This window comes from Triplophysa dalaica, chromosome 21 (assembly GCF_015846415.1).
Source record: "Triplophysa dalaica isolate WHDGS20190420 chromosome 21, ASM1584641v1, whole genome shotgun sequence".
NCBI lineage: Eukaryota > Metazoa > Chordata > Actinopteri > Cypriniformes > Nemacheilidae > Triplophysa > Triplophysa dalaica.
In genome coordinates, this window is record NC_079562.1 from 6000683 (window position 1) to 6018003 (window position 17321).

Here is a 17321-nt window from a genome sequence, read left to right on the forward strand (position 1 = left end):
CGGGGTAGATTTAATATTTTATAAAATAACAAATTCGACTACATTAACTTTCCAATTACATTTTTCAAAATAATTTTTAATGCTAAACGAGAAAAAAAAGATTCACATTTGATACTCACACTCTCATTGTTGTACATTACTTCAGAAAAGCTCCGTTGTCGCTAAAAACCTAGGGTTCTAGAAATGCGGTCCTGAAAGTGCAGTCTCCGGGTTTGCAAGCAGATACTACTCTTTTTTTTTTTTTTCTCGGAGGGGGTGAACTTACAGTGAATTCTTAAAAAAAATAGCCAGAAGGAAAAAAATTCAAATGACACGTAGGCATAATCCTGAAAACAAAATCGTTTTAATATGTAAAGTGCAAAGGTGCTTTAAAAGTGTTTAATCATATTCAAATAAATAGGTATAAAAACACACACGCTAACACACACATCAGATTTTTAGATGATTATTTTGAAGAAACATCACTTTTCACTTTACTTCCAAAGACTTTGATATTTGTTTTCATAGAAAAGTTTTGCAAACTGTACATATATAAAGAAAATAATATTATTCAATGTGGTACCAAGAAAAAGCAACATGGCTCCCTAGTTATTTCCTGGTGTCTGCTTTGCAGCACAAGGCCAGTGTCATTAAAACCAACAATATCATCAGGATATGAAGTTGCTTTGTGAAATTGCCCTTACTCCAGTTTTTCTTCTAGTTTCGCAGAAAATGTCACCACATTAACAGCATTAACAACCCGCAATCCTGGACATTGGGGCAGATAAAAGGTCTCAAAGTAAAATGCAGGCAGCTGATCGTGACCGGTCAGTCGCTGCGTTCTGGGCTCCTGTCTGAGGTTCAATACTAACTGTCTGTCGTATCTTTGAGCTTTCAAGAGAGTCAAGAGCTGCCAGTTTTCCTGTTGAGGTGCTCTCTGCTGGGCGTTCAGCTTTTTCTGATGCCTGATTGCCTTTGGTGGAAGATCTCCTCTTGAAAAGAGAAAGCTGAATGTAGAAATGAAGACAGCCATTAAACACATGGATGAAGAAATATATGAATCACACTTTTGCATAAAATGTTATTTTGAAAATCTTGCTGCCATAATGCCACAGTTGCTAGAGCATTGCTATGCGTTTGTTTAGGTGTTCTGAGATGGCAAGATTCAAGAATTTGTCATACCCTGTTTCTAGATCCAAAAAGAGCTTTTGGTTTGTCTTCTTGAACACCATTCTTCTCCGTCCGTGTCTTCTCTTTTGAGTTTGTAGCAGGATCAGTTTGATCTAAAGAAGCCACGGTTACAAGAAAAGAATGCACAAAGGTAAATTACATTTATGTTTTCAATTTCTACCCAGATATATTAATTCTGCATTACACTGAATGAATTTGATTAAAAAAATAAGAGGTGTAAAAATATACAAACCTTTTATTGGTCCATCAGGGACTGATGCCTCTGTTATAATCTCCTTTTTCTGCAGAGTAAAATAATTAAGTCACCAAAAACAAATTAAACCATTGAGCAAAAGTGCCTTGCATTTCTTTACACAAATTTAATTACTGATTAAAACAAACAACAAACTCCATGTTTATAGCTGTCAAGATTGTTTCAGCAAATTAAACTGCACCCTTCAGTTACTTCAAGTGTGCAAAAATGTCATTCACTTATTATTAATAAATGGTACTATAGGGCACCTGTAGATCTGTTTCTGTAATGGTTTGCTCCTGCTTTCCCATCTCGGTTCTCTTCTCATCTGAAATCTGTTCTTTCTTTTCCTTCTCTTCCCAATTTTCCACTTCTTCAGGCTCTGGATCTTCCTCGTGCTCTTCCTCCTCATCATCTTGTTCCTCATCAGAATATTCATCGTCTTCATCTTCCACCTCTATCGTCTCATTTGTCTCGTCTTTCCGGTTCTCAAGAGTTTCGTGATTGTTATCCTGCAGAGAGTGAGAAAAGAGGTAATCAGTAATACATAATAAAATAGGAATGCATATTTCTCAAACGGTGACCATGAAAAACAGAAAAGGGAATATCTGGGCACTAAATGGTAAGAGGGTTCAGGTTAGCTGGAGAGGTCACTTTAGACTCAATCATATACTGAACTCACATTCTACTTTAACTACATACATAAACACAATCACTTGGGTGGGTATGTGAACTATGGATCTGGCGATCTACAACAAGTGAAAGGATTTCTACAGAATATCATATAAGGACTGTCTCACCTGTCCAGAGAATTCACTTGCAGATTTGCATGTTTCAAGAAATAAATCCTGTGGTGTAGGTATAATACTGTCCTATGATTTGAAACTGTGTGTTTGTGTTTTGAATTTCTAGATAATCTGAGTTTTGTCAATTAAAAAATAACACAAATTCTTTCTACGAAAGTAAAATATGTAATAAGAATGTGTACAGAGAATACAGCACCCCTAAAAGCACAAAACCTAAATATTAATTTGAAAACAGATGGCTTAGGTAGGAATACAAAAATGAAATAGTAATTTGTAGTAAAAAATAAAAAACTTCTGAGCCTACATAACATACATAGCCAATTAATAGCAACTTTACGTGGGCAAATTTTTAGGCTCCGTTTGTCCCCATAAAAAAAACCTTTTTAACTATATTCACTCATGAAGATCCGTAAAGATGCCATTGGATCTTGTAATTCGCTAAGAGTTATTATTCAAAATAAACATCCCAATTCTTTAGGAAGAAATTAATTAGGGTGTTGAATCAAGGTCACAGTTAAATCGAGCACATTTGGTAGTTAAATAACATGGCTGGATATATAAATGCCAAGGCACATCATCTGTTCTTCATACATATTTAAAATGAGATAATTAAAATGACAAATTATGCAATTTTGTGTTTAAAAAGTAATAAATATTTTTTTGGAGATTTTTTTTTTTTTGAAAAGCCAGAAATAACAATCTCAAAAGCACATAAAAGAAAAACATGAAAAAACATTTAGAATAAAACTAAAGAAAAAACAAAGAAAAATCTGATTTACTGTAGCTACTGTGTATACAGTTTATGATGCACATAAAGCTCAGGAAGAAGTTCGCAGTGGTTAAGGTTGTGGGATTATTTTAAATTGAGATACTGAGGTAGGACATTATCCCAAAACTGAGACTCTTGGGAATCGTCGTCAGACACTAAATTGCTTTTTGATGTGGCCCGTTTAGATTTCATTGGCTGATTCATCTTTTTCACACCTGATTTTGTTTTTGCAGGGCCTTTTTCTGTCTGTGCTTTTTTGTCTTCTGTTTTCTTCTCTTCTCCTCCTCTTCTTCACTTTCATCTTTGTTTTCTTCATCACTCTCTTCTTTTTCTTCTTCCTGTTCATCCTCCTCTTCTCCCTCCTGATCCTCTGCTTCTTCCTCCTCCTCGCTTTCATGTTCTTCTTCCTCTTCCTCCTCTGCTTCCTCTTCTTCATGTTCTTCACTTTCTCCATCATCACTATTACTTTCTTCTTCTTCTTCCTCCTCCTCCTCCTCCTCATCATCTTTGCTCTCATCCTCTTCTTCCTCTTCACTTTCATTCTCCTTTTCTTCTTCCTCTTCCTCATCAGTTGTTGTTTTATCTTCTGTGTCATTATCACTTTTGTCATCTGCTTTACTCTCTTCATCTTCTTCCTCTTCTTCCTCACTTGTTGCTTCATCTTCGGTGTCTTCATCATCATCCACATCATCCTCACTTGTTGCTTCCTCATCTTCAGTGTCTTCATCACTTTTGTCCTCCTCTGCTTCATTCTCTTCTTCCTCATCCGCATCATTCTCACTTGTTGTCTCAACTTCTTTAATGTCTTCATCACTTTTGTTATCTTCTGCTTCATCCTCCTCCTCTTCCTCACCTTCTTCATCTTCATCTTCACTCTCCTCCTCTTCATCATCTTCAGTCTCGCTCTTTTGTTCTGAATCTTGCTTGTCTCCTTCACTGCTCTCTTCAACATCTTCACTCTCCTCCGCTTCATCATCTTCAGTCTCGCTCTTTTGTTCTGAATCTTGCTTGTCTCCTTCACTGCTCTCTTCAACCTCGTCATCTTCACTCTCCTCCACTTCACTCTCACATTCGTCTTCATCCCCACTTTCTTTCTCCTCATCCTCTTCTTCCTTTGACTCAACCTCAGATGTCTCACTCTTGTTTTTTGTCGTTCCATTTGATTCTTCCTCACTCTCCTCCTCTTCTTCACTCATTCTGCTTTTATCATCTTCATAATCATTACCGCTGTCTTCAGCTTCTCTATTCGTGTCATTTGTTTCTTGTTCCTGACTTTCTATTCTACCGCTCTCCTCTTCCTCAGATTTAACCAGATTTTCAATGTTCTGAGTTGCCTCACTTTTCTCCTCAGCTTCATCTTCCTCGTCTTCTTCACCCTCAGTAGAGCCTTTGAGTGTTGCATCATTGTCATTCTCTTCAGCGTTACTATAGTTTGACACTTCATCGAGGATCTTACACTCACTTTTATCCACTTCATCATTTTCACTCCTTCTCACATCTTTCTCACTTTCTGTAATTTCAGAATTTACAATTTCCCCCTTGTCTGAAACTGTATTGCTTTCCTCACCCCATTCCTCCTTCTCTTTGCTCTGTGATGATGTTCCCTGCTCAGATTGGGCCTCAGGGCTACTTCTGTCCATCTGCCCCTCTGAAGACTCTTGTTCAGGTTTAACGTTGATGGTGACAGTTGTTCTTTTGGCCTCTCTTGTGTCATCTTGTCTTGTACTCTCATAGGATTCACTAAGAGAAGAGACATCAGACAAAGTTCTCTGTTTAGAAGGAGGTTTTGGCATCTTCTGGGGTGTTGGAGGGGTAAGAAACTGACCGACTGCTGCTTCTCTGATAAAACTTCCTATTCCAACATCTTGGATTAGCGACGTCACCTTGGTGAGATGTTTCTGTAGCATTTGGTCAGATTTAGACTCTGATTCAGATGTGGAGGAAGCTTCAGGAACCGTGGTGGACCCATTGAAAGTTTTGCGATTTTTTTCTTTGTTTAATTTGTCTTTTGTGTGTGATTCTTCAGGTCTGGATGACGTGGTTTTTGAGGGAGCGAGTTCTTGGTAGGAGGAGTGTTTTTCTGAATCTAAATATTTGCTGTGTGGGACATTTTTGGTTTCTGTCTTAGCTATATTTGTTTTACCATCAGCAGCGTTGCTTTTTACCCTCTGAGCTTTGTGTGGGAATTGTTTTGAGACCGTCTTACCTGTGGGGAGTTGGTTCTCACTTCTAGACTGTTCGAGATGATGTTCAGCAACCATTGGTTTCATTTCCACATCTTTTTCTTTCCTTTTAACCTTTTGAGAATGACTTCTGACCTCCAGCAGACGTCCTTTGGAACTTGTTTTACCAGAATAATCCTGGTTTGACTTAATGCTTTCTTTTGACTTTTGAGTCGCATCCGTTCTTTCTTTTTCACCAACTACCATTGAACGTTTCTCCTCAAGCAGTTGTGGTTTATTCTGAGCTTTCCCCTTTAACCGTTTAGCATCCGATTTATCTTCCCTCGACTCCATTTGCCTTTGATCTGTAGTGTGCTTGATGAGTTGGGGTTTGGATTCAGTGTGGATGTCATTCAAACTTGGAGTCCCTATTCTTGTCTTACTTCGACCAGTTGTTTTTTTGTCCTCCAAAGCATTAAGTACATTCTCCTTGTCGTGCCTCAAACCTTTACGGCTTCTGTGAGGACTGTTCACGATAACTGAGCTACCACTTGAGCTTCTAAGCAACTCTGTAGGAAGCGCTTTGTGATGTGTAAGATCTGCCCTCTTGTCATAAGGGGTAGGGTCTTCTCTTGTCTTTCCCATCTCCTTACCATGCACTTTCACAACCTTAACCTTCTTCTATTCCGGGAAGCAGAGGATAAAAAGAGGGAAAGTGTTAGAAAAGAAATGAATGCACATGCAGAGCAGGATGAATGAGAGCAGATTGCGCTTTAATGCTGCAAAACAAATGAGTGTAAACAAAATCACAATTTAAGAAAAAAGTGATAGAAAATTATGCAAACAGAGGAAAAAAGCGTTCCTTAAAAAAAGTTTCAGTAAGAATAAGGAGTTCTTCCTGGCCATGGCCTTCCAACCAGCAAACTTCATATCCAAACCAGCTCTTACCTTCTGCACTGGAGATAACGTGAGGCTGTTATCACAGGGGTCCATCTTCATTACATGAGTCTGAAACAAAACAAACTTTGTGTTAATCTCTTTTTCATAATAGGCCCAGTTATTAAATATTGAACATTACACATTTGCAAAGGGTATTAAAGCATGCATGTCTCTTAATAAATGATGGCATTCTTCTCGTACCAGGTTTAACAAGTCAGTGGTTTCTCCAAGATCTTTCACACTTTCATTATCATCTGCACTGTCATCGAGTAACCTCTCTCTCTTACCAGGAACTGATAATGAGAAAAGACATAAAAACCTGATTACACTTCAAGGACTTTTAACATGCAGTTCCCTGGAAGAACTATTCCCTTTCAGAAATGACAAAAGCATTTGTAAAAAACTATTTTGCTAATCTTACTCTGCAGGCCGTTGTGAGAGATCTTTCCGGGTCGTCCCCTGTGGGAGAGCCAGGTTTTGCTGGTAGCTGGTATAGATGTGTTCAGCTGATTACCATTTAGGTTTGGAAGAGTTCGGAACATCTGTCCAAACTGATCTGGTGAACGTTCCTGCAATAAGAGGAAAACTACATTTATGCATTTGGCAGACACTTTATCCAAAGAGACTTTCTTATCAGTATTTTTGTTGCCTGGGATTTGAACAATGCTTAGAGGTACTTTACATGCTAAACTATATTTAAACTATTTGCTAAACTAATATTGATATAAACTGTTAAATTTAATTCACCATAAAAGAAGGAAATTGCACGTAGTATTTATATGTTTTGACTAGGTTTTAAAAGAACTCACCCGTTCTCTGCGCCTAACCCGAGCCGAGAGACTCCTATTTAGGGTGGTCTGACTGTGCGTGTCACCAATTAGCTCTGTGTATGACTTCTCAAAGTAGTCTTCGGTGACATCGTCCTCTTCCAGGATCACATTTTCTGAGCCTTCATCCCTGGGCCTGGCCAATACAAGCATGTGACATCCACCACATGCAACCTGGAAATAACCCCCACACCCAAATCTCATCATATCCAATCCAAAGTTGTCATCTGTCATCATTTACTCACCCTCAAGTTGTTCCTGTATTCATTTCTTTGTTATACTGAACACAAAGAAAGACATTTGGAAGAATGTTTGTGACCAAACAGTTCTGACTAACATATTAGGAAAAAACTACCATGGTAGTCAATAGTTACCAAGAACTTGTTGGGTTCCCGCATTCTTCAAATTATCTTCTTTTGTGTTCAACAAAACTAAGAAATTTATGATGACTTAATTATCATTTTTGGGTGAACTATCCCTTTAAGAAGATTTACATATTTTGAATGTTTTAAAACTTTTCCTTCTGGTCAAATTTACCAAATAGATTGACAACATAATTTCTTGTTCAGGTGGAATATATAAATTGTTCCCAATTATTACCACATGTTTCAATTTCAAAATTCAATAACAAATACATCAACACAGAAAACATCATAAATGTTGTCAATATTAAGCAGAAAGTATTTGATAAAGAAATAAAACTTTGTCAAGAACCGTAAATAATACATACAGCCTTTATAAAGTAGTTGAGGAATCTTGGACACAGGGTTGGTATAAACTGGTTGGTAAAGTTCTCTTCACCAAGGCCAAGTTTTCCATGTCGTCCATCACCGAATGTGTAAAGAAGGTTACTGTCTAAAAGAAAAGTTTATATATGCAAAACAGATCCAGTTATCCATTTTAGATGCAAAAGTACATACAATTAAAAGCAATGCATTGTCGTGTTTATAACTGAGAATTACCAGTTATAACTGCTGTGTGATTCTCTCCACACTCCACATGTTTAACTCTGCCCCTCCTAAAATGCTCAACCACTCTTGGTAACCTCGACTCAAATATGAATGTGCCGTGACCTAGTTGGCCAAACTGACCCAGTCCGAATGAATACAACTCGTGCTCTGCATAACCACACATGAACAAAACACACCAGCATTACGTCTTCTCCAATAAGAAAGAATCAAAAGATTACACATGGAAGCAAAACATGTAGTCTTACCTGTAAGTGCCACCGTGTGACCTCCTCCACACGCCACCTGAACCACCCTATCAGAGATGCCCGTCACCTGTTGAGGCACCCTGTGATTGGCTAGCTTCTCCGTAGTCAAGCCCAGCTTCCCACTGTCCCTTTCTCCGAATGTAAACAAGGCCCCATCCACTGCAACAAATGAAACATGAATCACCTAGCAACAAGCGAGCCTTCAAGGAAGGTCAAATGGGGAACATTTCATGAATGTAATCGAACCATACAGTACTTTATAGACCACAGAGAGGAAGTGGGAAGGTCATGCATTGATGACAAACAGCTTCAGGTTGTATTGAAATATATTAATAAGATAAAGTTAAAAAAGACAGCTCTTACACATGACAAAAAGATTTTTGCTATGATGAATAAATATTTCAATTGCTAGTTTTATGACTTAAATGTGTAATAAATTTCATTAACAATTGATATACAATCACGGAAGAAATTAAGAGAGATTTTATTGTATTGCTTAAGAGTGAATATGAACTTTTCTTTGCAGTATTTGATGTCTGAAAAAACGATGAGCTACAGTTGTGTTCAAAATTATTCAACCCCCACTGAAATTGATTGTTTTGGTCGGTTTGACATTGATTATGATCATTCAGTCATCCTGCTTACAATTAAATCAAAGAGGCACGTGTAGGTCAGACAAATATAACATAACATTTATAATAAAATAACCAAAAAAGTCTTTTCTGAGCTCACATCATTATCAGTTTTATTCAACCCCCAAGTGACATTCAATCTTAGTACTTAGTACAACATCCTTTTACAGTTATAACAGCTTTTAAACGTGAAGCATAGCTTGACACAAGTGTCTTGCAGCGATCTACGGGTATCTTCCCCCAGTCATCATGGGCAAAAGCCTCCAGTTCAGTCACATTCTTAGGCTTGTGCAGTGCAAATGCTTTCTTTAAGTCCCACCAGAGGTTCTCAATCGGATTTAAGTCTGGTGACTGTGATGGCCACTTCAAAATGTTCCAGCCTTTAATCTGCAACCATGCTCTAGTGGACTTGGAGGTATGCTTGGGATCATTGTCCTGTTGAAAGGTCCAACGTCTTCCAAGCCTCAGGTTTGTGACGGACTGCATCACATTGTCATCCAATATCTCCTGGTACTGAAGAGAATTCATGGTACCTTGCACACGCTGAAGCTTCCCAGTACCTGCAGAAGCAAAACAGCCCCAAAGCATGATTGACCCCCCGCCATGCTTTACAGTAGGCAAGGTGTTCTTTCCTTGTTCTTCCTCCTCCAAACATAGCGTTGATCCATGGGCCCAAACAGTTCTAATTTTGTTTCATCAGTCCACAGAACACTATCCCAAAACTTCTGTGGTTTGTCCACATGACTTTTGGCATACTGCAGTCGACTCTTCTTATTCTTTGGGCACAGCAAGGGGGTGCGCCTGGGAGTTCTGGCATGGAGGCCTTCATTACGCAGGGTGCGCCGTATTGTCTGAGCAGAAACTTCAGTACCCACATCTGACAAATCTTTGCTCAGTTCCTCAGCAGTCACACAGGGGACTTTTCTCCACTCTACGCTTCAGGTAGCGCACAGCAGTCGAAGTCAGCATCTTCTTTCTGCCACGACCAGGTAGCATTTCAACAGTGCCCTTTGCCTTGAATTTGCGAATGATGCTTCCTATGGTGTCTCTTGGTATGTTTAACATCTTTGCAATCTTCTTATAGCCATTGCCCTTCCTGTGAAGAGTAATCACCTGTTCTCTTGTCTTCCTGGACCATTCTCTTGACCTCACCATGTTTGTAACCACACCAGTAAATGTCTAGAAGGAGCTGAGTATCACAGTCATTTTAAAGCTGCCTAATTGGTGTTTATTAGGCTTTATTGCTGCTCCCTGATATCCACAGGTGTTTTCAATTCCTGATTGAAAACACTTCATTGAACCTCTGTTCTTCAGAGTGGTAGTCTTTAAGGGGTTGAATAATTATGTCAATGAAGAATTCACAAAATAAACATTTACTACTGTATTACAAAACTAATTGATGTCATTTTAGTTGCATATGGTTCTTTAAGAAGTCCTTGTAGGATTTCATTCTGAATACAATTACAAATGAACACTAAATTCCCTAAAACCATTTACAGCATTGGGGGTTGAATAATTTTGAACACAACTGTATTTTCTGTTTTGACCTTTTTGTCTAGTATTTTTTTCCTGCAAATATATTCAAAAAGAACCAAAATTTGATTTTAAAATAAAATGGGAGAAATATTGTTAGGTGTTCACAGAATTAAATAAAAACGATAATTTTACTTAAATACATATCTATAATGTAAATAGTAATTTCGGAAAAACAGATTATTTAATCCGTGGCTGTACTTTAATAAGAAACATATGCTTTAAAAAATATATTAGAGACATGGAATAAGCTTTAGAACATTCATTTTCTTTAAGGGGTATAATTATGCCTTGCGATTGACTGTAGTGGGACATGAGGTGTCATTGGTAAACATACCGGTGACAAAAGCAGAATGATAATATCCACAAGAAACCCAGGACACTTGTTTCCCCACTACTTCGCGAGGGGTCAACGCATTGCTCTCCTTTCCCATTCCAATCTGACCCTCAGAGTTATCACCCCACATATAGAGCCTGCTGTCATCTAAAATAACATATAGAAACAGAGTATAAATCTAACAGAACACTTTACAAGTTAATGATTTACATATCATCATTAACATATTACATTTAGACATTTGGCAGACGCTTTTATCCAAAGCGACTTACATTGCTTTATCCTATACATTTTACATAGAATTTGCAATCCCCTGGGATCAAACCCACAACCTTGCGTTGTTAAGGCAATGCTCTTACCACTGAGCTACAGGAAGGCGTATCATTAAATCGACACTTTTGCTAGAGTATAAAGCTAGTGGAACAGAATTCTTACGTGTGAGAGCAGCAGATATATTGGAACCAGCAGCGAGCATTTTGATTGGTTCATGTTTGCTAAAGAAGTCCACCAGGTGGAAGGAGGTTCTGTCTTCACAGTCACCGAGGCCGAGCTGTCCTTCATTATTCCCCCCAGAGGCGTACAGGTTACCACGGGCTGTAAAATGTAAACAATGTGGAGAAAAATAAAGATTATACAGAGCAAGTTTAACATTGAAAGTTATAACAGATGTAATAGCAACTTTATATTGACTTTACTGCATCCACAGATAAGTAAATAAATGTTATAAAAAATTTTTTTATAAAAGTATTTTTCTTCTTCCATCCCAGGGCAGTATGCAGAGACTGTAAGTAAATTATTTATAGGTTGACCCCCTGAAGAGTATAAAACGGTGACTCTGTTACACTTTATATTTTTTATTAGGTCATTCATTAGGTTGGTCATTTATATTAGGTGGACTGACATGTCAACCAATGGGTCAACCAATGGCATGAGTTTGGGGTTGGGGCAACCTGTTTTTCTGAGTAATAGAAAAAATCAAAAACATACAAAAACACAAGTACGGTCATGTTTTCATAAACTTACAGGTGTAGACAAGCGTGTGAGTTCTTCCACAGGCCACAATCTTCACCCTCTCTGACTTTAGATCTTAAAAAGGACAATATTGTGAGTGTGTGTAAAACATAAAATCACAATCAAACAAAAAAGGATTTCATTATTATTTTCCTGTTGCTCATGTAAACAGCAGGATGGAAAAATATAATTCTCATCCACACAAAACCCTCGCCTTCACATGTCCAGATTAAGACAGATTATGGACCACTGCAGAATGGGATTAAGAAAAAGACGTATGGCTTTGTATTCTCTTTTCACAAACTTGGATTTTTGTGTTTAAACTCCTGTCAACCATTTATGTGTCTTTTCATAAACATACACTATAAGAACAAAAACTGACAGCACATGAAATGGTCTTCTGACTGTTTATTTGTGATAGTGTGTCTATCTGATTCCACAGCTGTGGATGACAGAAAGCATTTTTGGGATGAAAATCTGTTACCTTTCACACAAGTGGGTTTATTGACAGTGGTCTTTGTTCCAAGGCCCAGCTGTCCCCAGTTATTGCTGCCAAACATAAACAGCTTTCCATTTTCTAAACAGGATAGAAACAAACAGTGATTATTGATCACAGAATAAAATGTGTTTAATAACTAACCATGTTCCCCTAAATACACTACAAAAAGCATGATACATCATACCTGTTACCAGCGCTGTATGTTCATCCCCACAGGATATTTTCAAAGGTACGTCATTTTTTAACCAGAATTTGCTGGGTGCATTATCTGCAAATTTACTCTTTCCAAAAGTAAAAACGGCACCAGTTTCTGAAACAGTAGTAATTTATTAGTTATTGTGTCAGTTCATGTACTGTGTCCTGTTTGGTTAATGGTGGATTATGTTTGGTCAATGCTATATTTATATAAATTATCATAGTAATGTGCATTAATGTTTAATATCAAAGTCTCTAAACAGTATTCTCGAAAAATCTTTTTATTTGTTATATATTTTAGACTAACAAATTGTATTATTTTATTTATTGTATTTTGTTTTGCATGATTCACTTAGATGAGTTCATTAACGGAGTTGTTTTCTTTAATGTTAAAGCTTATTGCTAAACTCTCAGAAACAGACATAACTCTTTATCTTAATGATTACTTCCTGTTTTAGACTAACAACAATGATAAATTGAACTATAACAAATACAATTTTTGATTATGTTTCAATTTCTTGAAACGTTTCATACGCTTAAATGGGTTTAGCTATACTTTTTAGTTACATACAAATGTACAGTTTGTGAGCGGAGGCGTGACCACATGGCGTGGTTGCCTTGGAGACAGGTAACGTTAGCCACAGCCGTCAATGAAAGAGAGGCATAGTCTTCAATGAACAAAATATAAAACACAACACATATTTACACTTATGCATCATAATTAATTAAATTATATCTGACAGAAGAGCAATTACAACACATCAAAAAAACACTTGAACCTATCCCACTGAAGTACCGTTATGTAGCCTGGAGGCTAACCGTGAACAGCAAACATAGCTTTAATTGGAAAAACGCAGCAATTACAAATAATCAAACTATATACATTGATCAATAATGTACTGCATAATATCTCACCGGGGATCTCATCTTCAGTCTCTCCTGCCATCTCCACCGACTAATCAGCTTATTTACGCTGGGCTCTAGGAAGTGTGGGCAAGAGTCTTTAGTAAAGAAGAAACCCTCCACTCTACATTTACATCCGCGTTACGGTTGCGCCGCGTCACGTGACACTCTTAATAACAATAATTCTACTGCCTAATGAAAGCTTAAAATATTTTGACTACATAAATTGGTTCAGTATTTATTATGCAAAACTACATATATAAACTTTAAAAAATGCATGAAAAATATAGTGTGGTTTCTTATTTATGTTAATCTTCGTTACTTGTTGTTTTGTATATTTTTTGGTAAAATGAACGCTTTCTTCGTTCACTTATGTACTTTTCTGCTTAAAAAACCTCCAGATTCGTTTTACAACGTAATTTGAACAGTTGTTTGGCGACATCTAGCGGGCAGGATGGAAAATAATAGTAGAGTGGATGGGCTATACAGGAAAGAATCATCGCTAAACAAAACGCCTCTTCCGCTTCGGTCTGTAAACAGAGTGATCTCATCTCTAATCTTTCTCCGTCTCCCTTAAGTACAAATTGTCACCATGCGTTGCCCGTTACAATGATAGGAATGTCTGTGAAAGAACATTTCTCTGTAATTTCTTTACGAATCTCTCGACCTTTTGCCATGAAGATCATTACCTGGAGATCTTTGAGTTAGCCTGGAGGCTAGCATGCTAATTATCCTGTAAAGGGGGCAAACAAGCAGCTGCCTGGTGCAAGCTTTGTTGGAGCTGCTTTAAAGAGTTGTCATCTGTGTTTTTGCTCGGGAAATAATGGAAGGAGTACTCTACAAATGGACAAACTATATGACAGGTAGAACAAATGTACTGGCATTTGTCAATGAAAGAGTGAAATGTATAGACTGTTGAATGAGCTCAGGCAGGACACTGCAAGCATGCACAAGCATAGCTTCATTTCATTTTGCTGTATTGCTTCATGCATTCCCTCTTTTGTTTTCACGCTTTGTGTATGCTTTGATAGTAACAGTTTTAACCAAATCTGTCATCTGTTAAACTTCCTTGTCTGTCATGTGACATGGTACCTGACTGTCGCAAGCACGAAGCTTGGCATTCAGTTAATAATGAAAATCAATTTAAAGTTGTCATTTTTATGATATGATAATGATAAAATGTCATGACAATTTGTTCTGTGACAGGATGGCAGCCGAGATGGTTTGTGTTGGATGATGGCATTATTTCATACTACGATTCTCAAGATGATGTATGCAAAGGCAGCAAAGGCAGTATTAAGATGTCAGTATGTGAGATTAAAGGTGAGATCATCTTTTTCAAGCACACTTGGAGTTCATTGTTGTGTATTTGGTGATGCATTTCCCTTCAAACAATGAATTCCTGTAAAAGCTGGATATTGCTTACATTTTTTGACTTCCTTGTGTTTGCACCAGTTCATCCGACTGACAAGACGCGGCTGGAGCTGATCATACCGGGAGAGCAGCATTTTTATGTTAAGGCTGTAAATGCAGCGGAGAGGCAGAAGTGGCTGGTGGCTCTGGGGAGTTCCAAAGCTGGACTTATTGACAATAGAATCAAAAAAGAAAGGGGTGTGTCTTTTTATCCTTGTATTTTTATTGTTTTATATGATCATTCATTGGCTCTCCTCATAGCAACAGACAAAACACACAGTAAAATGTGTAGCACTTTTTATGAGCCATATATGATGTTAATCCCCAATGGGAAATTCATAGAACAAGACATGAAAGTCTTTTTATATACTGAGAGCTTGTTTTCTGGTTGACTTCTAAATTGTATTGAGACCCATTACCAACCTTGTTTCCTTTTCTAATGATGTATCTGCAGAATTAACAGAAACCACAGAATCACTGAAAACCAAGATGTCCGAGCTGCGTCTCTACTGTGACTTACTAATGCAGCAGGTGCACACTATTCAGGAGTCAGTGGACCAGGAAGGGGTGTGTACGGGGACCAACACTGAGGTTGGTATATATTGCAGATGGGTGGGTTTGACAGAAAGGCTTTCTAAATTTGGTTGTCATCAGAGGGATCTTCTTTTTAAAATCGTTTTGTCTTTCATTTTCCAGACAAGCAACGAAGCATCCTCATTACTGAGTGCCACCTGTGAAACCTTCATCAAAACTCTGGAAGAATGTATGAAAATTGCCAACTCAAAGTTCACGACTGACATGTTGCAATCCAGCCCCTGTGATTCCAATATGTCACCCGTCTCCCCCTCTCCCGTCCAGATGTCCCGTGTAAAGATACATACTTTCTTGATATCATTTATATTTTTAGGATAAAAAATATTTCTAAAAAATATTATTAAATTGTATTTATTTCCATTCTTTATATCGATATTCATCTGTAATATGACATGTGAAATTATTTAGAAAATACCCAAAAATGTGGGTAAATCTCATAAGCAAATGGCTTTTATTTTGTGATATCACCCAGACATTATTTTAAATGCGAAGATAAGATACCTAGCAGGTGATTCTATATTTTAAGTAGTTTTCATTTGTATATTTACTGTATCAAGCAGATGAAGCGCTCCATCAGCCATCCTGGCACTTATAACTTTGAAAGGTACGAAATGTTTACATAAGACTCACGTCTTGTTTTCAGTACAAACAGCTTATGCTGCTTTTGTTTTGAGTGCATATAACAACAGATGCTGTTTTTGTTCAAGGACGGGTTTACCTAAAGACTGTGTGGCGTTGCAGAAGTCCACCCAGAGACGCACACGGACATGCTCGGATACAGAGGCTCATAGCGGCAGAGGGTCTGAAGAGACAGAACGTGAGTCACACACACATTCTTGTACCTAATTGCCCACACAAACAGATCAAACCCTGAATCACCAAAACATTCAGCATCTTACCAAACTTTCTTCTCGTTTATTCACTGAATGCTGTTGAATGAATAACGGCCGTATTTTCTGTACAATATATAATTAAAGATATTTAAAAGTGTGTTTGTTGTAAAGGGATGTCTGGAGCGTTTGGACAGATTTTCACTGCGTGTTGTGTTTGTCTCTTAAAGGCTTGATGTTTCACAAATCCAATGTCAATGGCGACTCCACTCCTAGTATCCCTGAAGAGGTTGGAAAGAACACAAAGTCCCTTTCGGAAACTGACACCCCGGAATCTGACCTTTCCCTCTGAACCAAGCAAGGCAGCGGATTGATAGACGGGGGAAAAAGTAAAGCACGTACTGCTATGCAGTCAAAGATTGCAGCGTTATTTAGTGGGATTTTACACAGTATTGTTGTATTTCCATGAAGAATTCGGTTGTACTTTATAAAAACAAACAACGAGAGAAAAACAATAGTCTGATTTGGATGTTTATACTCTTGCAGGTTTTTTAAAATGTTTGTTTGCCTTGTCGCTACTAAGGTTTTGTCTTATTTTGTGATAAATAATAATTGCTGTATCCCTTCAGTGAAGAGTTAAAGATGTTTGTACTGGATTTCTGACGTGTTGTGCAGTTGCCTTTGTGAAATGGAACCTTGAAGAAAAGGTTTTTGTTACTGTGCCAAGAGGTCATGCTGACATTAACTTTGACGATTTGGTTTTTTTATTCACTCAGCATGCGATGTTGTTCACTTGCTTTTGATGCAAAATACATTTATTTATTTTTATGTTACTAGAGTTTCCCCCAGAATTGTTTTTGCCTTAATTCTCGCACAGTGGAATTTGATTTATTAATTATTGTAATTTTAAGGAAAAAGATTAAAAAGATATAGCAAGATTTTATTTATTTTATTTGATGTTAGCATGTTTGAGTTTGCTTCATTAGAAGTGACTACTACAAATGAAATATGTTCATATAGTTGCCATTTTTTTTTGTTTTTATTAAATACATGTTGTTGCTGTCCTTCCAAAACCTTGTATGTCAAAATTTGCTGTTTTTCAGAAAATGGAAAAAAAACTGTACTTTTTAAATTATTTAATACAAAGTTGACAAAGCACTTTTTTACTACTTGTTATTGGTAAGATATTTGCAAAACCCAGTGACACACATAAAGGGTGACAAATAATGATGATTTATAAAAACAAATCACGA

General features: G+C 37.4%; 2 protein-coding genes across 6 annotated transcripts; one reads left to right on the forward strand and one right to left on the reverse strand.

Annotated features, from left to right (window-relative positions):
• Window positions 1-324: 324 nt before the first annotated feature.
• Window positions 325-13378, reverse strand: rpgrb (retinitis pigmentosa GTPase regulator b). 4 transcript variants are annotated; one of them, XM_056735480.1, is made up of 18 exons: window positions 13244-13362; window positions 12318-12443; window positions 12119-12211; window positions 11647-11709; window positions 11059-11217; window positions 10624-10770; window positions 8122-8280; window positions 7868-8023; window positions 7636-7760; window positions 6888-7079; window positions 6500-6647; window positions 6280-6371; window positions 6088-6147; window positions 3352-3462; window positions 1672-1794; window positions 1403-1451; window positions 1162-1262; window positions 325-986 (listed from the first exon to the last, which is right to left on the reverse strand). In XM_056735480.1, the coding sequence occupies exons 1-18, from the start codon at window positions 13272-13274 to the stop codon at window positions 774-776; spliced, it is 2148 nt and encodes a 715-aa protein (XP_056591458.1). In that variant the 5' UTR covers window positions 13275-13362; the 3' UTR covers window positions 325-773. The 4 variants fall into 4 exon arrangements, with proteins under 4 accessions (XP_056591458.1, XP_056591456.1, XP_056591455.1 ...); XM_056735478.1 differs by lacking the exon at window positions 3352-3462 and having other exon boundaries at window positions 1672-1914; window positions 13244-13357; XM_056735477.1 differs by lacking the exons at window positions 325-986; window positions 1162-1262; window positions 1403-1451; window positions 3352-3462 and adding an exon at window positions 5184-5820 and having other exon boundaries at window positions 1783-1914; window positions 13244-13374.
• A 340-nt stretch (window positions 13379-13718) lies between these two features.
• Window positions 13719-17226, forward strand: plekha3 (pleckstrin homology domain containing, family A (phosphoinositide binding specific) member 3). Of its 2 annotated transcripts, none has more exons than XM_056734123.1 (8): window positions 13719-14094; window positions 14438-14554; window positions 14687-14842; window positions 15099-15235; window positions 15341-15511; window positions 15796-15842; window positions 15946-16055; window positions 16299-17226. In XM_056734123.1, exons 1-8 carry the CDS (start codon window positions 14055-14057, stop codon window positions 16418-16420), a joined length of 900 nt encoding a protein of 299 aa, XP_056590101.1. In that variant the 5' UTR covers window positions 13719-14054; the 3' UTR covers window positions 16421-17226. The 2 variants fall into 2 exon arrangements, with proteins under 2 accessions (XP_056590101.1, XP_056590102.1); XM_056734124.1 differs by having other exon boundaries at window positions 13720-14094; window positions 15799-15842.
• Window positions 17227-17321: the final 95 nt, after the last annotated feature.